Source organism: Esox lucius, chromosome 15 (genome assembly GCF_011004845.1).
Source record: "Esox lucius isolate fEsoLuc1 chromosome 15, fEsoLuc1.pri, whole genome shotgun sequence".
NCBI classification, from domain to species: Eukaryota; Metazoa; Chordata; class Actinopteri; order Esociformes; family Esocidae; genus Esox; species Esox lucius.
Genome location: NC_047583.1, coordinates 15,436,922 through 15,462,558, shown reverse-complemented (window position 1 = coordinate 15,462,558; position 25,637 = coordinate 15,436,922). Strand labels below are relative to the sequence as shown.

At 44.4% G+C, this 25,637-nt stretch overlaps 1 protein-coding gene across 5 annotated transcripts in view; it reads right to left on the bottom strand.

The window, feature by feature from the left end:
• The window catches only part of kif26ab (kinesin family member 26Ab), an 85,692-nt gene that overhangs the window by 21,099 nt on the left and 38,956 nt on the right, over nucleotides 1-25,637 (bottom strand). For 3 of the 5 annotated variants that reach the window (XM_020054186.2, XM_020054187.2, XM_010878881.3), the window contains exon 4: nucleotides 20,281-20,483. In XM_020054186.2, coding sequence (XP_019909745.2) covers nucleotides 20,281-20,483 — 203 coding nt within the window. Of the gene's footprint in view, nucleotides 1-1,067; nucleotides 2,013-13,213; nucleotides 13,434-20,280; nucleotides 20,484-25,637 lie in introns of those variants that run through there. The other 2 variants (XM_020054188.2, XM_020054189.2) reach the window with 2 other exon arrangements.

Here is a 25,637-nt window from a genome sequence, read left to right as displayed (position 1 = left end):
GGCTACGAGAGGAGGCTCTCCCCCTGGGACCAGCCTGTGTGTGATACCATGTGAGAGGGCAGGAGCGTGAGGCAGTAAACGAGATGGAATAGATGAATTCAAGATGGAGAAAAAGAAAGAGAAACTCAGCAATGCTCTCTGTGTGTTTGTGTGTGTGTGTATGCATGTCTGTACGTTTCAGTCAGCACATGTATGGGAGTCTGCATTACACATTCATGGATCAAGACAAAGGCTCTCTCTCTGTCTCTCTGATTCGTCACATTCAGACAGGCTACTGTAGAGTGCAAGGAATCTGCCAGTCTGGCAAATATACACCAACAAACAGTGAACTACAATGAACATTTGGATAGCATTCACATATTTCATTCCTGCTTTCTCCCGTGTCCCTCTGGGAGCCCTCACAGCAGTGCAGGGTATGGTGTGCCTGTAACCTTGAGGGTTTAAGCCAGTCACACAATGAGAAGAAAATTATTGACAGGAGGAAGAGAGAAATGAGAGAGGGAGTCAGGGTTGTGCGTAATGCTGTCATTCCGTCAGCCACTTGATGTGCGGAGAGCAATAACAGCAAGCGCTCCCTGAAACAGCACACACACACACACACACACACACACACACACACACACACACACACACACACACCCTAATGGAAAAATTAATTGCCCCATGGCTTTCTGCTTCTTCGTGTCTTACTATGAGGTTGTGATCAAGCAATGGAAAACGTGAAGGGAGGAGAGGCTCAGATTCCCTCAGCCACTACAGATTGCCCACCTGTTCAACACACATCTCTCTGCTAATGAACCAATTTCAGTACACACACCTAGGGTCTGAATGCATGCTTAAATACACTCAACAAATGTGCCACACTGAGGCAGAATTCAACAGTGAGTTTAGCTAATTATTAGGTAATACAGCACTGCAGGTCACCAGTAAACAACCCTATGAAATATTTTCTACAACATAAACAGCTAATGATGACAGGGGTCACAATAAATTGCCCAATAGTGCCTAAATACAATCTAATAAAATATCAGGCCAATGAAAGAGACAAAATGAAAGAGAGTACTTACAGCTCTTTCCAATCCATTATCTAGTCAGTGGTCATAGTCAAAAAGCTCAACTTTAGAGTCCATTTCTCTGTTTCCCAGGGTCTCCATTACTTTAGCTTTAGAGACGCAGGCGGAGGTAGAGAGAAGGAGGAGGCAGGCCGATCACGGCCGGGGGCAAGGGGGGTCGTTTTCACTCCGATCACAATCATCAAGGGTTCCACTTGATTTCACAGCGGTTTGTAAGAAGCAAGCGGGACAGAGGGAGGGGGCATAGACGTCATCCTCGCTGACTGGGCCAAATCCAAGAAGGGTTGACAGGAGGGGGTGGCTAGCAAAGAGATCCCAGAGAGTAGGTCCAAAGGATCCAGCCAGGTTGCCCAGGATGGAAGTAGAGGAGAAACAATAAAAGAGGAGGTCAAAGTTGAGAAAAGCACCTCCCTCCTCTGCACATATTCCGTTTGTTCTGTTCTGTGTTCTGTCCACACCTGTCAACAAACAAAAGTTCAGCCTCAGTTCAGAGATATACACCTCCAAAAGAAACCATCTCTCTCCAATCTGGCAAGACTGCTACACATATCTCTTTTCCTCTCCTTCTGTCCTTTTCTCTTTCAATCTCTCCTTTTCTTTCACTCTCTTCATCCAGTCTGCATTGGTTTGTGCTTTTTCCTCCTAATTAATACATCTCTTCCGTTTGACTGAAGCAGGGATTCCTGATAACTGTGCAGCAGGCAGCGGTCAGAGGCAGTCAGGAGCGAGAGAGAGACCCAGTGCGGAGTCTGGGCTGCGGGGCTTCAGCAGAATTGGGTACGGGGAGAATTCCTGCTCCCGTTCCGGCTCTCAATCGTGCTTCTGCTGCCGGAGAAATGCTGGCAGCTGTCCTGCCGTGTCTTTCCCTTTTTGCTCTCTCTTTCTCTCTCCTGCTCCCTCTCTCTCTGTCTTTTCAGCCCAGCCCCCTTTCCCTCCGACAGCTAGACGGGGTGTTAGCGCTCTACTGCTGGCTGCTCTCAGCGTGATCGCCAGTTGCTCTCACTCTCTCTCTGTCTCCACACACAGACACACACACACATGCATCCTGCCACACGTCGCATGAATACTTCATGCATAAGGAACCCTCTCTTCTTTTTGCCTGTATCAGACTTCAAACAGATTTGTTTAGTATGCCTACAGCACGTGTGTGTTTGTGTATGTGTGTGTGCACATTTTTCTTTCTTTGTCTTTAGCTAAGGATGTAATTAGTTAAAGGAATAAGATAATATAATTCATTAAGGAGTGACACATACTAGCTAAGCAGCCAGATACCTCAATGTATGAAGATAGATAGACCAGTGAATCACTTGCAGGTTGAACAATGCTTTGACTCCATGAAATGAGGAGGACAGACAATGACCAGACGAAAGGCAGAGGCAGTTTGATGCAGGCCAGATAGATAAGAGTACGGTCAAGGTGAGAAAGAGTATGTCTGTATTGGTGAGAGGGAGAACCCTATAGCCTGTATTCCCACAACTACCAATTTAGCAGCAAGTGTTTTAGCTCCTCTCCAGCCCTGTTTAAAAACCAGTCTGTTTCTACTCCATTAGGGTGAGCAGAGTGGCTCTGCAATCCGGACAATGCAATCACAGCAGAGCTTTTCCTTTGACAAATCTTTCCCTAGCAGACACACATCTGGGTCTGATAGATGCACCAACAACTATATTACATTCATGCATAGATCTAAACCGACATAACATCCATTCAAAGATCTACCCCAATATCACATCCATTCACAGATCTACCCCCATATTACATCCATTAACAGAGCTACCATCCTATCACATCCATACATACAGTAGAGCTACCACCATATCACACCCGTATGTACATACAGAAGAGCTATCACCATATCACATACATACAGTGGATATAAAAAGTCTACACACCCCTTAGTTGAAGCTCCTTTTGATTTTATTACAGCACTCAGTCTTTTTGGGTAGGAGTCTATTAGCATGGCACATCTTGACGTGGCAATATTTGCCCACTCTTCTTTGCAAAAGCACTCCAAATCTATCAGATTGTGAGGACATCTCCTGTGCACAGCCCTCTTCAGATCACCCCACAGATTGGATTCAGGTCTGTGCTCTGGCTGGGCCATTCCAAAATGTTAATCTTCTTCTGGTGAAGCCATGCTTTTGTGGATTTGGATGTGTGCTTTGGGTCGTTGCTGTGCTGAAAGGTGAACTTCCTCTTCATCTTCAGCTTTCTAACGGACGCCTGAAGGTTCTGTGCCAAAATTGCCTGGTATTTGGAACTGTTCATAATTCCCTCCATCCTGACTAAGGCCCCGATTCCAGCTGAAGAAAAACAGCCCCAAAGCATGATACTGACACCACCATGCTTCACTGTGGGTATGGTGTTCTTTGGGTAATGTGCAGTGTTGTTTTTGCGCCAAACATACCTTTTGGAAGTATGGCCAAAAAGTTCAACCTTGGTTTCATCAAGTCATAACACATTTTCCCACAAAGTTTTTGCAAACTTCAGCCGGGCTTGGATGTTTTTCTTTGTAAGAAAAGGCTTCCGTCTTGCCACCCTACCCCATAGCCCATTCATATGAAGAATACAGGAGATTGTTGTCACATGTAGCACACAGCCAGTACTTCCTGCATTTCCTTTAATGTTGCTGTTGGCCTCTTGGAAGCCTCCCTGACCAGTTTTCTTCTCATCTTTTCATCAATTTTGGAGGGATGTCCAGTTCTTGGTAATGTCTCTGTTGTGCCATATTTTCTCCACTTGATGATAACTTTCTTCACTGTGTTACATGACATATCTAATGCTTTGGAAATTACTTTGTACCCTTCTCCTGACTGATACCTTTCAACAATGAGATGTACATACGCATATATATAGTAGAGCTACTACCATATCGCATACATACATGCATATAGTAGAGCTACCACCATATCACATACATACATATATACATACATACATATACATATATATATATATATATATATATATATATATGTATATGTATGTATGTATATATGTATGTATGTGATATGGTGGTAGCTCTGCTGTATATATATATATATATATATATATATATATATATATATATATATATATATATATATATATATATATATATATATATATATATATATACATACATATACATATACATATACACACATACATATATATATATATACATACATATATATATATATATACAGCAGAGCTACTACCATATCACAAGCATACATACACAGATCTACCTGCTGACATATAAAACCTTTATGCATTTGTACTGTGCTTGTAATTGTTCAGTGACAAATTTAAATCTAATCATATGTGAAGGACAGTGGTAGGGCCAACCCCACACACCTTTGACCACCAGCGTCTTACAAATGAACAAGCTAATGTCTGCACTGATCACCATGACAGTGTTTCAACAATCATTGTAGATTCAAGACCACATCAAAATGGGTTAAGAACAAGGTTGGGGAAACTATTGGGCAAACTGTCCATACAACCTCTGAACTCTATCATGTCTCCCTCTGTACAGAGCCTAAGGACAGACAATGATTGTGTTTTTCATAAATGTGCCAAGGTACGATTAATGCAAAAGCAGCATTGGCAGCAGAAATAAAGGCATTTGTTAATGACAGAGGGGAAATCTACATTTGAGTCTGGCCGGAGAGTTGGGGGGGAGTGCCTATCTCCTGCTTTTAAAGATTCACAGTTTGGCCTGTTGTCAATAGTACGTTCAGCCCCCTTTTCAGGCTTTGTCAAATTAGCAAGAGGAATTCCTCTGGCCTGCAGAGTCATTAGCCGGCGCACCCATTACTGTGTTTGTGCAAATTTGTCTCTGTTCCTTAGCCGGGTTCCTCAGCTCTTTAGGTAGCAGGACCTTTTCCAGCCTAATTACCATGTTGGCCCCATTTACCATCCTTGACATATTCTTTCTCTGGTTCCCCCTCTTTCTCCCCAGACAAGATAACGATGCTCTGGCAATTCATGCAGGGATCAGATCACTGGGTCTGATATCAGTCCCCCTGAGCGTGGGTCTGCCTTCTTCTCTGGTGATTAGCAGTAGCCAAGCTCCTGTCTGTGTGAATAGAGATGGGAGCTCTGGGCTTTAGCCAGACAGTATATGTACAAAACACTGATAACAAGCAAATCACAATGAACCCAGCTCTGTTAAAGCGCTAGACCTGCTGGAGTCACTGTCTGATTATCTCAACAGGTGAGCCTGGAGCTGTGTGACTACATGTACATAATGTATTAAAGGAATGGCTACAAACACGGGCTTAAGGGGAACAGAGAAGTGCCGCGTGAGCATGTGTTCAAGATATGAATTTGTCAATCAGGAAAGGTGTGTTTCTGATTAAAGAAACAATCAATAGGACGTGGAGTTGTGTACATCGATGGGCTGATCTCAAAATGTTCATCCCCCTGGGCACCATCAGTTTCAGAGATACTTTGCATGCTGTCTTATACACTGCTGAGCCGGTGGCTCTTCTGAGCTGTAGCAACCCTCTCCAAAACCAGGCGCTGACAACGGCGATGACAACAACGCCTTGCCAGTTATTCAGCTGTACACAAACTCAACATCTCAGTGGTGACCTGGATGACCACGGACACAGCCCGAGTCAAGACTGACGACAACGGAGCGGGCCAGGGGGGACTGGACACTGAGATGATGTCATGGTGTGTCCCGGGCCTTGCAGCAGACAGGCCACATCACTATGCCATGATGCCATTTATTATCAGGGTTACGGGGGTTGATCATTAACACTGACATACATTAAAAAGCGCTTCACCAAAGGGAGTAAAGACAGTGAGTTCTCTTTGAGGACCGGCGGTCCCGTCTCATTTAACATGAATCTTTGGTCCCACTGAGTAACAGTTTCTCTCTATTTATGTTGGGTGATTTATAAATATACACTGACTACATGTGATGTATCGATGGCAGGGGTAAAGCCGTGTGGGGTGGACACGGCTGCTGGCAGCCTCCATGGAGTTGGGGGTGGGGGGGTGGTGGTGGGGGGCTGGAGGCTCTCCGTATCCACTTCTAACACCGGAGATGGGGAGAGACGAGGCTGACGTAACATCATCAGTGTGTCTCTATGGTTTAGTCTGGCCAGAGCTCTGTCTTCTGTTTGGCTGGGGTGTGAAGCTCAGCAAAATCACAGCACCACGAGGAATAAACATTCCTCTGGTGTCTCAACTGGTCTTCTATCTACTTGATTCATTCAAATCTTGCCTAAAACAGCAACTCGTCACAGAAAAGTAATAGCATTTGTTCAAAGTTATTTGAGGTCGCAAAATAAATGTGCATTTGAAGGTACTGGCACGTTTTTAGAAATGACAATTACGTGCATTGATGGATCTAAAGATAATTACTATTGTGGCATAAACATGGTCAAATTGCACTGACATTAACATTTATTCTTTCATATCTCTGTTGCACATTTTAAACAACAACAATGCATTATCATTAGCTGTTCCTGCCATGTATCCAAATGCAGGTTCCCTTCAACAAACTAAGTCAAAGCAAAGGCACAACTCTTGTTAATTATGTTCTTGGGCATTAGAAAACACTGTGTCTCTATAGTCATAATTTTGCATTAACATGGACCAGAGAACTAACAGGCTTAACTCGCTGTCTATCAAATTTTATCAGTCCTGAGCTTTGACTAACTGGCTTCTGTCCTTGTTAATGGTGGTCCTAAAGGATGAGCATTCTCTCCTAGGCTGTGCTCTATATAACATCCAGAAGGAAGTGGATAAATACCTCCGGGCTAGGGTTTATTGAGTTACTACAAAGCCTAACCAGAAACAGATAGATGAATCACAGACAGGCCAACCAGACAGTTAAGAATGTGATGTCCTGTTACCTGACCAAAAACCTGCTTACCTCGTCACAAAGGCACTGGAGCAAATCCTTGGATAAAAGCCCTTTGTTCCAACAGGGTGTCTCTGTGTCAAGACGTTGGCTGGCCTTGGACACAATACCAAATTGGGCATAATTTGTGTGCTGACTGACCAAAGCTGAATATATCTATTCTGCCCTGATCCCTGGCCAATTAACTGAAGTAGAACATGCACATACAAAGATGTATAGTGCATATTGTGCATGGTATATTATAGACAATATATACTGTCTATTCACATTTTATTTCTTGGGCATTCTCTGAACAAGCAAAATGCAAAGCATGGAAAATGTAAAAATTGTACACTATTGATCCATATGACTATAATATATATCATATTTTTGCTCTTCTCTTTGGGTTGAGATTAGCACAGATTGTATCCACAGACTGCACCATTCCATGTTAAACCACACAATTTGTAGTGATTTCTTGGTTGATGACAAAATTGCATTATATGGTGTGAGGTTGGTGAGGAGAAATGAATATGGCAACCTTGAAAAGGAGAGAAAGTGAAAGACAGAGAGAGGAGAGAAAATGAGATAAAGAGGGAGTGAGGGAAAGAGAAAGAGTCTGAGAGAAAGCGAGAGAGATAGCGAGAGAGAGAAAAGAGGCCTGGCATATGGAGAATGAGCACAGAAAACAAGCAGAAAGTAATGTTCTGAATGTAAATATGTGAAGCAGAGGAAAGTAAATGGAGAGACATGGAATTGGTGTGAATGATATAGAGTAGAAAACAGACAGGGACCTTCAAGGATAGAATGATATAGAACATAGAAAACAGACAGGGCCACTAGGGAGAGAATGATATAGAATGTAGAAAACAGACAGGCACCACAGGAGAGATAGAGCATGAATGAAAGAAAGAGGGAGAGAGACAAGTAAGCATCTCGAAGAAAGGGAAGGAGTGTGAGTGCGTGTGTGTGTGTGTGTGTGTGTGTGTGTCGGTCTGTACAGCCTGGTCCTCTCCTGGATCACTGAGTTGGCCCAGTGCCAGTAAGGAGCTGTTTGAGAGGAGGTAAATCATTTTCTGCCTGAGAAAGAAACACAGAAAAATGATAACCGGGACTCCGCCACAGTCAGATTGGAATTGCTTTATTCCCAAAGTGCACCATAAAAGGAATCCCCTGTTGACCTAAAACAAATGTGACAGTTGGAGTCTAAATGGAAAACATTCTAATTAAAATAGCAAAACGTCTGGTTCTGTATTGTTGTGGTTGGAGGTTGACAGTTGGACCCACTTGGCGGAATTTGGTTCATTTTCAATTGTTTGAATTTATTATACATTAGAAGCTACATTATTTAAAATGGTTCAACAAAGTCCTGTTGTCTAGCTCAGTAGCTCTCCAGTGCTCCAGTACCCCAAAAAGTACAGATGTGTATTATAACCTAATCACACCAGTTTAAATTCAATGAAACATCAAGCCATATGTGAGGTTAAAGAGGGCTGTTTGTCTGGCTCTGTATAGTAGGGACACTCAAGAACAGGAGTCGCAAATGGAACGATGACAATGGAGTCAATCCCAATGAATGCGGCATGAAACAGACTCTACAATGCCAGGTTGTGAAGGGAGGGAGGGTCATTGGGGCGGTAGCCAGAATCCCAAACTTTTCCAGTTACTGTACCAACGGCTGAACTTTGCTCTGCGTGGAAAACCCCTACAGTTCCTCATGAGCATTTTGCCAGTAAGTCTATAGTCGTGCGGGTCCTCTCAAGTACCACCTGTGGGTAGACCAAGTACCTCTAACAGTCCTGTTACCCCTGGTTGGGAAGCACAGATCTTTGGGAAGTGTCAGCTGAAACTCCTCCCTGCTACAGCTTCCTGTTCCTTTGTGTTTCCTCCAGAAGTCAAACCCAGGCTCTTATTCCAGCTTCCCTCCCACTCAACCCCCATTCAACTGAGAGGCTAAGAACCCCTCCAAACAAGTCATGGGCTTAAGGAGGGCTTAGGGGCACCCACAGGAGGGACTGGAGAGGGGTAAAAGTTATAGGCAACAATTCCCTTGCAGTTAATTTTATTGTTTCCTAAATTGCCCACTGAATGGCCTCCACAAACACGTTGTGCTAATGTGGACAATGAGCATCTGCTAAAGCCCTGGTGAGTCAGTCCAAGCAGAGGGCTTTAGCTCGGCACGCTTAATTTGTCATTCAGTGATATAGTAACTAGATTAGGACCCCTGGAAGGACAGAGCTGCATCTTTACAATGAAGTAAAATTGTCTTCCTATAGTAGAAAAATCTCTCCTATACAGATTGACAACAACTTTTCCTTTTCAAACAATAATTTACTAAATTTATAACAGAAGAGTATAGAAGTGTTGGAGGACGTGAGAATGAGACAGTCCCCAAGCAGATGTGGTTGAGGCTGCTGAACTATTTGGAGGAGATGCTATTTTTCCAACGATTTGACGGAGTATGTGTAGGACATGAAGGTGTTTTCTTCTCTGTAGGCTGTAGCTTCCAAACCCCCGGTACTGCTGACATAGATTAAAAGCTACTTTCACCCCCCGCTGAATATTTTTCCATTACACCACCAACACTGGTCGGCGGTAACACAATGATGCGTTGAGTTCATAGGTCGCAAAGCAGTGGAATAAAATCACACTCCTATCACGTGATGAGCTGAAACTCATTCACCCAACTCCTCAAGGGCACCTTTCTGCTCAGAGGAACACCTCTACAGTAAAGCAGAACTGTCTGTATTCACTACTCACATACTAGATAATGTGGAGCAATTATTCAATATAAACAAGACCGAAACGTCAAACCATCACTGGCTGATTGACATTTCACTATCCCTCCAATAATCAATTTATTTGACCAGTGGACATGGAATTTCTGATGAGGTCATGAGAATGCACATCACGAGAGGGCAGAACGGGTCATCCAACATTGAAGCCAATTAAAGACACTTGTTCCTTTACTTGTTAATCAACGTATCAGACAGAGAAAGCATTCTCCGGCGTCCCTCCTCTCCATCATTAATGGCTGGGTAAGACATTATGTATTTGCTCTCCTCCACACCAAGGGTAGCACAACAACCTGGCCGAGCCCCGGGGCTGCTGGGAACATTTGGGATTGATTAATCAGCCAATGGAGGAGGGTGAGGGGATTCAAACATGCGTGTACCTTAATCCATCATCCACACCATATGCCAGTCAATATGTAACCCAGGGAGATCATGGCAGTCACATCCGGTGGAATGTGCGTGAGGAGTAAGGAGCGTATCAGCAGTGTTAGGGAATCCAAAAAGAGGGTGGGATTTTGAGGTCCGGAACTAAGACTGGGGTAGCGTACCTATAGAGTGGTACCACAACAACATTGACCAGAGAGATTAAGATATCCTGACGCAAGACTGTGAATAGCAAATAAAGCATTTAGAAACAAAGCCAGGGATCAGCGACCAACTATTATTCAGGTTAATAACAGGCTTACATTATCACCCAGACACACTGTAGGTTGTACTATCCTGTGGGGATTCCCCCCAAAAAAATCCTATTCACAATCCTATTTTCCCATGAACTCATTTACCCTCAATGTAACCCAGCAAACTGTGGAAAAGAAGGTGGAATTGCCTTAATGTTTTTTTGTATTGTATTGTAAAACTTGGACACACCTTATTCCTCTCACAGTGTCACCTGCCTACACACACATTGCTACATCCACACATAACACCCGCTGGAGTTACATCGTTCAGCCGGGGATAACATGATTTTTAGCACTCTGTGGCGGGCTCTCATATGCAGGGTCATGAACTGATTACCAGCTTTAATCCACTCTACACCAGACAGTCCCCACAGAGACAGTGACAGCAGCCTGCAGACACTACAGAAAGCCTTTTCGCACACGAGTGTGTCCATTGTCACGCTGCCTGCTAGCCGAGAATAAGAGTTAGTGTCCCATTTGAATCGAAACTAACCACGCGACGGTCAATGTAACTCAGGCCGATGGGGGATCTGGACGATATTTGGGCGTTTCCACGGGCGGAGTAGACCACCAACTCAGTCCACCTTGGGTTTGTACATTTCCCGCTCTGCAGAGACCCAAGCCAGGCCAGAGGAGCGGCGTGACAGGACCGGGGTGTTGGAAGGGGAGAGACTCACTATGTTAGTGATGATGAGGTGAATGCTTTACTGCCCAGCAGGACAATGGCCCTTTATCCTCTGTGGTAATGTGAGTCCATCTGTAAAACCAGGATCATCCGTACTGACAAACAGAGGGCGGAGCATGCATTCATCAGCAACACAGACCCAGGGAGTCCAGGGGCTCCGTGGTCTCATATATTGTTATCTAGGGGACTACCGGTTGGGAAATCAACTGAAAATGAAAAGGCCTAAGCAGCTATTACTTATTCATATGTCGTGTGTGTCCAGGGCCTAAGAGCAGAAGAGCTGGAGGACACAGAAACACAGGGGCCCAGCGTGAACCAATGGGTTTCTGTAGCTCCAGGAAATGAAGCCAGGGTGAGCTCATGGGAGCAGAGACCACAGGCTCTGTTGTGGTTCAGGGAGACAATAGGTCAGAACATTCCTCAATGCATATTCCACGCAAGCAGTGAGTGGGCAATTAACTTGTGTTCTTATTCCAGTCTCTCTCCAGCACAATGCGGAGGCCTTTAGTTGATAATGGACCCCATTTGCATGACACCTCTCACAGGGAGACTCTATAGAGATTTACAACGTGGCTTGGGGTAGGGGGTAGCTGGCCTCCGCCCCCACTACTGTACTAGATGGGAACTAGCTGGGCGGGAGGATATCAGCTCCTATCTCTGGACACTTGCACCCCGGTCGCTGCAGCCTCGCAGCGTTCTCATAGCCCTTCGTTAGGCGGCTCGTCATCTGGGTGGATGAATAGGAGGTCCTAGCTGACCGTGGGCAGAGGAAAAGCCTTCCAGGCCTGGTTACACACAGCCTAAATGAGACCACGGGCTCCTGCCCACACGTCACAAACAACCAGGCCTTTTTTCTCAGCACACAAAGAGACAAAGGCACTCTTATGTCAAGTGACAGGCCCACGGGACGTGCCGAGGAGTGGGTCTCCCCCTGACGTCCCCTCATTTCCCCCTGTGTGAAAGGGACCTGTCACAGCATGTCCGCTGCTTCCCCTGTCCTACAGGGCGGACTCCGTGGACGGTTTTAGACTTGAGTCAGCGTATTCGCCCTTTGTGTGCCTACGTGAGTGGGTCGGCCAGCCAGACTCCTGACTCAGGGGTTTAGAGGGAATGGACACGGCCTCTCCTAAGGGGGTCTCTCTCCCTTCAAACAGTCACAGCTCACCAAGAGCACAACTAGGGGCTACTGGCAGGGGGCTGAGGGTGGAAGGTGTGATTCTGGGGAGAAGGGATGTGGGGGTGATTCATCTCGGCGACACTAGGCCGGGGTGGTGTTGGCAGTAGGCATCCACGGAGAGGAAGGTGCCTGGCTGGCGGCCTGAGGTGGTCTCAGTTGGTTCTCCATCAACACCTCTCCACTGATGAGGCGAGACATGTCCCCTTCTCAAACCTGGCCTTATCAGCAGTCCACTGCCAGACATCAGCCCCAGCAGGCGGATTTTGACAGGAAAATACCAGCTGTTGTTTTATCCCACACTAAACAAACAGGCCAGTACTGTTGCACAGCCTAAGCACCACCCACACACCAGCACTTCTGTTGGGCCATTCCACCCTAAAGGCATGTGTTCCACAGCTCAACAAATCCATTTTTTTTCCAAAACAACCATATCCACTACAGTTACGGATGAATATATTCCCGCCAGTCAAGTTGGACACACAAGTTACTATTGCCTACGCCGAGCCACGAAGCTGAGGCTTAACTTCGATTTCAACTGCATTTCACGGACACGTCTATACATTCTGTACACGTCTATACATTCTGGACACGTCTATACATTCTGTGCACGTCTATACATTCTGGACACGTCTATACATTCTATACCTGTCTATACATTCTGTGCACGTCTATACATTCTGGACACGTCTATACATTCTGGACACGTCTATACATTCTGTACACGTCTATACATTCTGTACACGTCTATACATTCTGTACACGTCTATACATTCTGGACACGTCTATACATTCTGGACACGTCAACAGAACCGACCACCTTTGTGAAGCTCAACAACAAAACCATTATCCGTTACCTTCCAGGGGTCACATTGACCTGACCGCAGCACAAACACCCTCCAGACACTGCAGCTGGGTGGTTCATCTAAACCATTGCGTCCCCTCCAGCCCCAGGCTTTGTGGAACTTACATCAGTCCCATGGCGTTCCCCTCCACGAGTCCGGATCTCCTCCTCTTGAAGCTGGCGGTCTGGCGAATCACCCCAAGCATGTTGGCTGTGCGTGTTTGCGTGCGCGAGGCTATCAGCAGCGCTCCGCTCCCCCGGCCAGGGTCCACAGTGTGGTCATCCTCTGGCCAGCAGGCCCAGCCCAGAGTAGAGCCGCTCTCCCTCCGCTCAGCATTAATCTGTGTGCCAGCTCATCCCTGACACCACGTAGCGTTTCCTTCTCGGTATCTCCCTCTCTACGCAGTCGTCTGTGTGGTCTACTGGAGTGTGTGAGTGAGGCCCACGGTACATTTCACCTCCACATCCCTGCCCCCAACACTTACTCCCACCCCCAACCCTAGAGCCACCCCACCCCCGTCCAACAATCTCACACAGGAAGAACACAAGGCAATTAGTGCTTGGAGCACAAACATACACACACACACACACACACACACAGACACCCACAGTCACACACAAACACAGAGTCTGCCACCACTGAGAGAAGCGCAGAGCATAAGAACAGAAGGGTTGCCCTGCTGTTTACAACTTAAAAACATCTCTGCAGCTAAAATCAAGTGACGACAATTGTGGCCACTCATTACAGCCAACTTTAATTAAGATACTGTATGGAGATCTGCTATATTCAGGATTATAGCCTACATTAACCTTTGGAAAGTCAACCAAGGTATATGCCTTTAGCAGTGATTACAGCAATCATGTGTTTGGAGTTCAGTTTTCCTGTAGTCATGAAAAGTTGTTTCTATGGTTACAGTCTAAGTGACAAAGCAGCACGCTATTAGTCTAGCTAGCACCAGTCTGGAGGGCTTCCTGAAAGGCTGTGATGTAGGCACAAAGTGTCCACAATGAAGAGGGCAGTGTTTTTACCTCAGATTGGTTCTTCTCTGTCTTACACAACCACCCACGAGGACAATAACTGACAACAACCCTGATCCAATGCAGTGGGATTCAACCCCAAAGAGGAAATTAAAAATTTTACATTTTAGAGCACCAATCAAAGGTCAGCCAATTTCTGAAAGTAATGCATTCACATCAGACTCGATGGTGATGGAGCAACCAGAGTGGCAACAGCCAAGGCAAGCACTTTATATTCCTGACGGAGACCAGGCAGGAGAGACTGGATTGTTCTACTGCAATTACAGGAGAAGGCTTTCTCAACCCACAACCACAATGATTACTGCAGTACACACACACATTCTCTCTCTCTCTCACACACACACACACACACACACACACACACACACACACACACACACACACACACACTTACCTGGGCAGCAGCAGCTGCAGAGCAATACAGGGCAGTAAAGACACTGTGTTGACACTCCTCAAGGGCCACATTCCCACAAACAGCTGTTATTCCTGACACTACCTCTGGCCTCCCCATACCATGCCTCTACCTCTGGCCTCCCCACACCCTGCCTCTACCTCTGGCCTCCCCACACCCTGACTCTACCTCTGGCCTTCCCATACCCTAACTCTACCTCTGGCCTCCCCATACCCTGCCTCTACCTCTGGCCCCCCCACACCCTGCCTCCACTTCTGGCCTCCTCCCACCTTGCCTCTACCTCTGGCCTCCCCACCCCCTGCCTCTACCACAGGCCTCCCCACACCCTACCTCAACACACCCTGCCTCTACCCCTGACCTCCCCAATACTCTGCCTCTGCACTTAAGACTTTCTCCTTTCGGTAACTCAACAACAGATGTCAGACATTGTGCAGTGTTTAGTTTCCAGCACCTGCCCCGTCCCTCTGCCTGTCCCCCATAAGTCCTGAGGAGAGACACACCTGGTTCCCAATCAGCAGGTGTTAATGGAGGAGGTAGGACTGGAGCGGACAGTGTGGTGGCAGTGAAGACACGTCATCTAGCCATGCAGCCAGGGCCCCTGCTGTGAGTGCTGCCTGCTCTCATTACTGAACGCCGTGTCAACACACTAATCATATGCTCCGTCACAAAGCAATCAGTGTTCAGCACGCCGCTGAGCTGAATGAGCACTCCCAGCCCCCTTCTACCCCCCCACCCCCCCCCCTCCATCCATCCATCTTCTCTCTATATACTGACACACACACACACAGGAACGTTAGCACACATGCATACATGCGGGAGCTTACACACGCACATACACACACATACACACACATACACACACACATTGTCTGTCTGCTAGGGCAAACCCTGACCTTTAACCCTTCCTGTCTGCAGGCTATTTTATGGTCCATCTAATAGCCAATTGCTCATTATTGACCTGGAGCAATCTTTGTTTCAGCCCAATCTGGTTGATAGGGTAAGAAGAAGAGGTGACAGCAGGAGTTGTACGAGGGTTGGTAAAATGTCAATACTAAACTATGTGATATTTGTTTTGACAAAGTGTTTCATTTAAATTGACATAAACTCTATGGTGTTCTGGAAAAAAAACATATTTATTGATGCTGTAAGACCCAAACCTAATGTACTGCATCTGTAACATTTGAAAAGTGATTGTATTTATTAATGAAAAAAGTGATGCAAAATTGCATCCATAGGAAGAGGATTGAAGAGTAATCAGAAAACAACCATTACAGTGACGTAAAACTATAGTAATAGACCTACTTCCTGTCTATATAAGAAATTCATAACACCCACTTCCTGTGTACATAATGAATTCATACCAAGGGCTACTTGCTGTCTACATAATAAATTCATACTGAGGCCCACTTCCAGGCAACATAAATTATTAGTTAGGTTCACCAGATACAATATACTTTGAACATCATTCAACTGACACCTTATGGAAGTTCCTGGACTGATCTCACAGGCATCCAAGCCACCACAAGGAGTCAATAGAGCACAACAAGACCACGCAACTAAATTAAAAAACTAAGCCCCCAAATCCTGACTATGCTGGCCAATTGCACCACCCTGGTTTCGCAATGATGTAGCAAAATGCAGGGGATATGCCATTCAGTGACCCCAACTCAATGAGATTTCCATTTTTAATTGCTTGGTTAAGCATAGCAGTACCATCTTCACTTGTCATCCATGAGAATCTGAAATTCTAATTTGCAAAAGGGGGAAAAAAAGGGTGCCTCATAAAGGATTTTTAGGGATACCTGTTAGCAAGTGAAGTTCACTTCTTGTGTTCATCTTGAATTTATTTCAATTCTGTCTGTGTAATGAATTCATGCTGATGTCTACTTCCTGTTTCCATAAATCGCAGTCATGAAGTGAGGACCAACCTAAAGCATTTTGTGTGGGTGGGAAGTAGGTTTTATGAAAACATTGTCTTATGAAATAATGTTCAGATTAACAGTCTGTGAGAGGATTCTCACAGCAGTAGAAAACACTGATAGTAATAGTATTTGGAGTTTCTGGGTTCAAATTAACATTTCTAATCACCTTTTAAATGAAACAGACAAATTATTTTTTTAAATGTGGGTGTTATTCTTTCCCTTTTTTACATGCACCAGAGGCAATCACTGAAAGGAACTATATTTTCCCTTTCTTTTCTTCACACTCGTTCTACCCTTTCCCCTCAGCAACTGCCTAATTGCATTCTAATACAGCATTAATTGTGAGTAGAACAGATTTCCTGAATGTCAGACAAGTGTCTGCGGAGCACGCATAACTCCACAGGGGAGCAGCCACTGTTTGGTTATTCTGCTAAAATATCCCAAGCTCTTTCACACAAATTCCACTAATTGTATCTTTAGAGGATGAAAAGGAATATTCATGACAAATGAGTTTTCAATCAGCCCCAAAACGAAAAGGGCTAATTAGATCTACAGATTTTACATAGTTAATTCAAATGTCAGTGGCAGAGAGTGAGAAGAAGGATCTTTGGTAATCACAGTTGGCGTGCTGTGAGAAATAAAAAAGTTACTGCAATCAGCTGTGCCAGAACGAGACACTTGCCTGCACTCTGACCCTGGTGCTAGTGTAAAGACGACAAAGACAATGAATGATAATGCTGATTACATTCCCGTGATTGAAGCGGTAGAGGTGCTTGTGGAGGCAACAGCTGCATTAGCTGAGGAAGTGGGTGTACTTCCAGTCTGGCCCAGTGCATGTCCTCTGTCCACCGCCCTCCTTGTCCTCTATCTGGATCTGTGGAATGTGATGCTGTTTAAATCTGTCCAGGCCCCGTCAACACCATACTTCCCCTGGCCAAGCCAAACAACACACATTCCTGGCAGGAAAGTATCTCTGGGATGAAATAAAAGGTGGAACACTTCACCGCTTCCACCACCTTCCCTCCTGTCCCGACTCGGACACAAATTAGGGAGAAAACAACTCTATTTCTCCCTCGCAGAGAAACACGCACAGCATGGCCATTTTTTGAGCCCTTGTCCAAAGAAAACAGTAGAAATAATAAATCAGCCATTGAAATTAACCCTGTCCATGTCTAGGTCACAGCTTGCCGTTGTTTATGCTCGAACCAGCCCGGCCACCTCTCTCAGAGGAAGTGACATGTGCAGGAAGTGACACGTTTAGAAGAGCGCTTGGAATGTCCTCTTGCCAAGTAAGAGGCCCAATGGTCCCCACTGCTCTGCTCTGACCTGCTACAGTTGGCATCGGAAGATCATTTAGAGTGTTTGAAGAAGGCTGAGCTCCTTTCCTGTCCCCTCTGGACCTTCCTGTCACACTTCACAACATCCCCCTGGCTGTCTCCTCTGCCTCCCAGGGTGAGATGCTCTAACAGCCCTATGCATCATCCTCACCCAGATCCCCTCAGGCTAACATTCATTATGGCACACAGATCCTGGGAGACTAGAAGCTGTACAGGGACAGGTAATATACACAATGACCAACCTGGTTGGCAATCTATCAATGACATCCTACCAGGGATGTTACAAAATGAAATATTTATTTTATGGTTAAGCACTATTCTTTTTTTTGTGGTTTTCCAGTCAAAGCGATATGAAACAAAATCTTAAAAATCATAAAACTGTGAACTGGCATTGGGTGACAACATCAAACTGGCACTGGATTCATGCTAGGGCCTCAGTCTGGCAGGTTATAAGGAGATACCTGGCTAAAAAAAACTAAAACTAGAAGTGAAAATGAGAAGGACACATCACAGAGCCAAACAGAGTACCGAACAATCTTGCTATTTACTTAACAGCTTGAAAGGAGTTGGAAACATAGAAAAGCACAATTAGAGTTTCAATTTTCAATAAACGTAGCTAGTTAGCTAGCTTAATTACTTTATCTTGGTTTGATGAAGTCAAGACAGCTACTACGTAATCAGAAGAGAGTATAAATAACAAGCAATAATTTAATTTACCAGGAAAGCTTGAGTGGACTTGATTGCTATCTCTCTCCTGTTTACCTCAGATACCATCAAATACCCCCCTTCTTCTTGGCTTGCTGCTGCTATGCTTCCACACTGCAGCTCCAACAGATAAAGTACTTTTTCTCTTGCTAACGTAAGAGCACTGCTGTAGGTATTCCTTTTTTTATGATGTTCGGGTCCTTTTTGTGAATCTTTTCCAATAACTGTTTTTACAGTATTAGTTTTGTGATTTTTTTTTTGTTGTTGTTTAGAGATTTTTCTTAAAAATCTCACTGTCTTTTAAATGTATAAGTAATTTCCAAGGAACAGCATTCTATACTCATTTTAGAATACACACAAATTCTCCAGAGTATTAGTGTTCCCATGGAGTCACTACAGTGGCAAATCTGATTAGCATTCCTGATATATTTTTAGGGCTAAATTCAATTTCATCTATAAGACATTTTGCTAATTTTCAGCAGTCAAATCAGCGATTTCAATATTGGATTCATATAATATTCAATAATTATGGTACCCGATGTAGAGTTTTGACCTTCATTTGTTTTAATGAGGAATCTAAATAAATGAAAAGGTACCAATGGACTACAATGCTTTTAAAAAAAATACCTGCAACATGTAAGTATGGGCTGATTAATAAGGAGACAGGGCATTATTGTGATATCGTTCTGTCATTCTTGAGAAATCAAACAAGCTTCAATATATTCTCAACAATTGAGACTAGTGGCTAATATAATTTGTGTTGCAGTGAAATCAGTTATATAGAAGATACACAGAAGAAAGAAAATGAAAAATCAGAAAAATCAGACAATCAACACATTTTGTGAGAGTACATTACATGGGTTGAATAAACTATTCTCCAAGCAGTGGGTTGCTTTTTGTTGTATTTTATTAGATTCCTACTGTCTTAGCTAATGGTAGAATCTTTGGTCACAAAACAATATTTTGGTCACACCGGATGTTTGGTGCTATATCAATTTAATATTATATGAATGAGACAGATTACAATAGCCAATATGGGTGTAACCAATTCGTTTAATTTTATCTAATATCAAAAATAATTATTAAAAAAATATATTATTTCTGTTTCAAAGAGAACAATCAGAGACGATAGGGTTCATGGCTTGTTGAAATGAAATGGAATGACCCCAAAGCCAAATGGAGCACTGAGTGTCTGCTGAGAAAGACCGCATACAGAGAGCTGAAGATTACTACTTGGGAATATAGACAATAACTAGATTGAATACCCACTAAAATAATGTATTACTAAGAAACTGTACTAGAGGCAAAAGTGACTGACTGACTTATAATTTCCCAAGATAAAAAGAAAGACAGTGGTAAAATGTGCAAGAACCTAAGCCCATTCGTAACAGACCCTTCACATTATGTAAGACCATTATTACTCATTCATGGGAACTGGTGCCTAACTTTAGGTGAGATATCTTCCTTTTCTCAAAACAGTGTTCCGGCACAGCCTAATACATGCCATAATTCATCCACGACAAGGACAATATCATCCAGGAAGAGGTTCACGTCACGCAACACTCATGTACGCCAACATTACTTCATTGTCTGAAGGCAGGCCTCTACACAGATCCCACAGCAACATGCCATGCAGAGGCAGCCAACCACATACAGCGCACACTAAGCCTAGCATCAAACAGCAGAGAAAGCCCTAATCATCGCCAGCCAGGCCTTAGACTCTCTCTTCAGGTGGGATCTGACTAAAGGGTGGGTATATGTGTACTGTGGTGTTCTTACCGGATGAAGAATGAGGCAGCGGCTGAGGCGCTCTGTGTGGATGTGGAGGTGGGGCCCGGGGCTGGGGGGGTGATGGTACACTGTCCCAGCGGGACAGGGATCCTCTGGCGTTTTGGTGTCAGTGTGCAGCCGGAGCTCGGGACATGAGCCTCCGTAGTAGGGTCAGGGACCTCCTTCTCTGCCTCCCCCACGGGACCCTGTACCTGAAGAGACAAAGACCGATAAAGACAGACAGACAGACAGACAGAAAGAGACAGAGAGAGACAGAGAGAGGAGGAAACAGAAACACAGAGCATTAGCAATGAGTGGGCCTCAAGAGTTAATGACCATGTTGTGAACCTCACACCTCTTCCAGTCCATTAACTTCTAGTCTCCTTTCCTCTGACACAGAAGGGCAGGCAGCTGCTCTGGACATCCGAGTAAACGAGCATCAGCACTATTCACCTTAGTACCAACTAACAACCACAGGATGGCAAGTGCACTGTACTATAGTGGACTGATTCAAGGGTACTGTACCATAGTGGATTGATTCAAGGTTACTGTACTGTAGTGGACTGATTCAAGAGCACTGTACTGTAGTGGATTGATTCATGTACACTGTACTGTAGTGGATTGATTCAAGGGTACTGTACTGTAATGGATTGATTCATGTACACTGTACTGTAGTGGATTGATTCAAGGGTACTGTACTGTAGTGGATTGATTCAACGGTACTGCACTGTAGTCAACTGATTCAAAGGTACTGTACTGTAGTGGACTGATTCAAGTGCACTCTACAGTAGTGGATTGAATCAAGTACACTCTAATGCAGTGGACTGATTCAAGTACACTGTACTGTAGTGGACTGATTCAAGTACACTGTACTGTAGTGGACTGATTCAAGTGCACTGTACTGTAGTATATTGCTAATTGATTATGGCAACACTCAGGACACTGCATGATGGGAATGTTAATTAAGTGATGGCCAACGTCTAATTACAGTTTAACTGTTAAATCATTGACCATATTCACATTATATATCAGCAGCTAACTTGGCATGTGTGAACGACTTTGTAACACACAGCTTAACTGGAAAAACAATATTTTACCCCCAACCACATAAATCAACATACAGTACATCTACACACAAACCAAAAGCAGTGGAATACTATAGCAGACAGAGCCATTTTCACAGATACAAGCGTGACTCAGGTTGTGTAAGGATATGTTTCAGGCTCAGATGGACCGTGACTCTGGTTGTGTGAAGGTATGTTTCAGGTTCAGATGGACCGTGACTCTGGTTGTGTAAAGGTATGTTTCAGGTTCAGATGGACTGTGACTCAGGTTGTGTAAGGATATGTTTCAGGCTCAGATGGACTGTGACTCTGGTTGTGTAAGAGTATGTTTCTAGTTCAGATGGACTGTGACTCTTGTTGTGTAAGAGTATGTTTCAAGTTCAGATGGACTGTGACTCTTGTTGTGTAAGAGTATGTTTCAAGTTCAGATGGACTGTGACTCTTGTTGTGTAAGAGTATGTTTCAAGTTCAGATGGACTGTGACTCTTGTTGTGTAAGGGTATGTTTCAGGTTCTGATGGACCGTGACTCCAAGCCCAGAGGAGGTAATGACTATGGGTGATTGGGCAGGTGCCAGCCAGCTCTCCGACTGCTAGTCTGGGGAAAGGAGAAAAGGGAAGGGGGGTAATGGGGTTTGGCTGTAACAGTGATACCTCTCTCCATGGTCCAGCACTGGGAGCGCAGACCAAGTCCGGCCAGAAGCGTATAATTAAACACCATGGTTAATACTGATCACCATGACAACACAGGGCTAATACCCATCCCAATCACCATTATATTAAACTGTACACTGATCAATGAAACCTGACAAGAACCAATTGTGTGGGTCAGCCTAGAACAAACAGTAGAATGAACGCTATTGCATTCCTTCACATTTATCCTGGTGACACCTCCTCAGCGGGAAACCAGCAACCTGGAGTCAAACATGGCATGCTGATGTCAACACTATCCAATCCCTCTGCATATTTACTTGCTCAACATTTGCCCTAGATTCATGTTTGGTAACAAAAATAACATAATTTACAATATTTTATAAAGTCTGGGCCCTCTGTGCCATAGCTGAGATGTGAGTGCAACACATCAAGATGTAGAAGCATTCATTCGTACACATGAACACAGGCAACTACAGAAGTACAGCACACCAATAATAATAATATCAAACTATTTTTGAAGAAGTTATGTTGTTCATGATATCCATGGCTCCCCCATTACTGCTTTCTCTGTCCATTTCTGTGGGCCTACCACATTAGTGGTTTCTCTAACCATCTCTGCGGGCCTACCCCAGTAGAGGTTTTTCTATCCATCTCTACGGGCATACTCCATTAGGGGTTTTTCTATCCCATCTCTGTGGGCCTACCCTTTTAGAGGTTTCTCTATGCATCTCTGTGGGCCTACCATATTAGGGGTTTCTCCACCCATCTCTGTGGGCCTACCTTATTAGGGGTTTCTCCACCCATCTCTGTGGGCTTACCCCATTAGGCATTTAACCCATCTACTTTACAATCCACTAGAAATGTATTGTATCTTTATCATCAAATCATTAAGTTAAACTGACACAGTATCTACTGGACAAGCAATTATACTGTTAACAATTATACTGTGTGGCAACCTTTTTAACTATTATTTTATACAAGGTAAGTATGATAATAACTAATTCATATTTACAGTAGGAAGGCACCAATACAAAATATGATCTGACCTGTAAATCCACAATGTGCAACTAGTGTACTTTGACCCCAAACTGCTTGCACGCTATGCAAAGAAGAAGTCCATCATGGTGGTTGGTGGGTTGTGAGACAGCAAGGGCCTCATGCACTGTCAGGATTCTGATTTGTGAAGTGCGTGATGGAGAGACGGGACGCAAACTGAAATGAGCCGAGCGCAGATTCTTCTCACGCACCCGATGGAGCGGAAAGACTAAGGACGGCATATGGGTCTCCGTGACAGGACAGGAACTGAACACATACCAGAGAGGTGTACTGGTCTCACATCATCCAGAAAGACAAAACGACTTCACACTCTCAGGCAGGAAGCCTATCTGGGCAGCTCATCCACAACCCTGTCATAGAATATGCCAAAGGTAGTGTCAGGTTATAAAATCAAGTGGCAGCAGGTCTGAGGAGCCCGTTGTGGGTCTTGGGTGGGGTGGGGGTCAGGGAAGTGCTCGTTGGGCGTGTGGCTGAAATATATATCTCACCCTAACACACATTAACACTAATATGATTTTGAACACGTCGTAACGCCTGTCAGAGGGCATTCCCAGAGGAGACAGGCTCAGGACTTAAGCTCTTCAGGCAACCTGTTCTCCTGCAGGACAGTATGGCCACAGTATGGCCCTTGGAGAGGCCCTGGTTAACAGCTAAACATGCTTCCATGTCCCCTGGTCAGGTAATTAGGCACTGGCGCATGTGTCCATGTCCAGTCTCACAGAGTGTCAGTAATGAGAGGACCTTCCACCCTTCAACCCCAAGCCCTCTGGCCCCCTCCCCAGCCGCTGAGCCCCTGTTTCCCGCTGAGACAAGGGGGTGACGTGAAGGAGACAAAGCATGCATCAAGTCACAGGCAAACTGGACTCAGTGATTCCCTCTCCATCAGCAGTCTAAAGAGCCTCCTCTTCTGAGAGCCAAAGCCTAGCAGGGATCCCCAGTGACATCTGATCCCACAGTGCGACAGGCCATTATGTCTGAGGTGAAAAAGACCCAGCTAATCTGGGTCTGTCCTGCTCCAGTGGTTTCAGCAACCAATATGAATTGCGGAGGAGGGGTATATAGACCGATCACCAGGAAAGAAAATAAATCCATGACCTTATAGAATTTCATAAAACGTTGCCCTAGATTAAAATGTTTGACTAAACCAAAGAGCTGGGCAATACACAAAGTCAGAATTACGAAAGAAACTTGAGCACACCTTAACACAATAAAAGTCAAATGATGGTGAGGTCTGTAAATAATGGTAATTTTGTTTAAAATGCAGTGGTGTTTTCTTTCACAGTGGTATTTTACAGTGGTATTTACAGTGGTATTTGTTTTTACAGTGGTAAGTGTATAAAAATATTTCAAAAAAATAAAAGCTTTCAACATTACTGAAGCTTTTAAACCATTTATTTCTATGTGTCAGGCTGCACTTGTCAACTGCTTGACTGTTGCCAGATGAGAGTCATTAGCACAAAACGATTCTCAGACTGCAGCAGCAGCCCCAAACAATTTGTTCCCAAGTTCGAGTGTTGAGCAGAGACTGGTTGTGTTGTGTTTAAGTTCAATAAATCCTGTGTGCATTGATAACATTTAATAACCAAAATCAACTAATAAGATTCATTTTTGCAGCATACGATCAATTACCAGTCCTAATGTCTTTTTCTTCACTATCTTCATAAACAAAGCAGCCAGAAAAGCACATGATAATTGTGCTGTAGAATTATTTGTGCCCAGGAGGTCAAAGACACAGCTAAAATACAGGAGTGACTCTGGAAAAAACAAATCATGACAAAAATGTATTCATGAAGTATGATGCATTCACAGACAGCATCAGCTCGTGTCTAGGAACAAGTGTTTTGTGTTCTCTGTCCACATGGTGCCAAGTTCAGATTAACTGGGGAGCGCACATGCATACATTGTTGAAGTGATTTCTCTATACATTATTTATCTTAATGAACGAAATGAGCAAAATGGCCACAATAAGTCTGCACCTGCGTGCAATTCAGGTGTTTCATGTTTTCAGATGAAATACACCTGTTTCCGAGAGGTCCCACAGTAGGTTAGTACAATTCCAAACAAATTCCCATCAAAATGGGGCCATACAAAGCAAATCCTTAATATGGTTCTTCAAATACACCAATCAGAGGTAGGATATTTCCAAGGCATTGAATATCCCCCATAAAGTCCATTATGAAGAAATGGAGAGAACATGGTGTGACAGTAAACATGTCTACAACAGGCCACCCTCAAAATCTGAGCATATGGATGAGAAGGGCACTTGTTAAGAAGGCCAACAATGGCATTGCAGGGCATTCTGCAACAACCTCCTGGCAGGGTGGCAAAAAGAGAAAAACTCTGAACAAATACAGTTTGCCAGAAGGAATATGAGTCTATGAGACCAAGAAGATGATTTTATGGTCTGATAAGACAAAACAGAGCTTTATTAAAGAGCTATGTTCGGCGCAAGCCTAATACCGCACAACATCCTGAAAACACGTTGCTCACAGTCAAGCATGGCGGTGGCAGAAACAAATGTTGGAGGACACTTCGCAGCAACAGCCTGGGAGACTGGTCAAGATGGAAGAATGAACAGAGCAGAAAACAGGAGG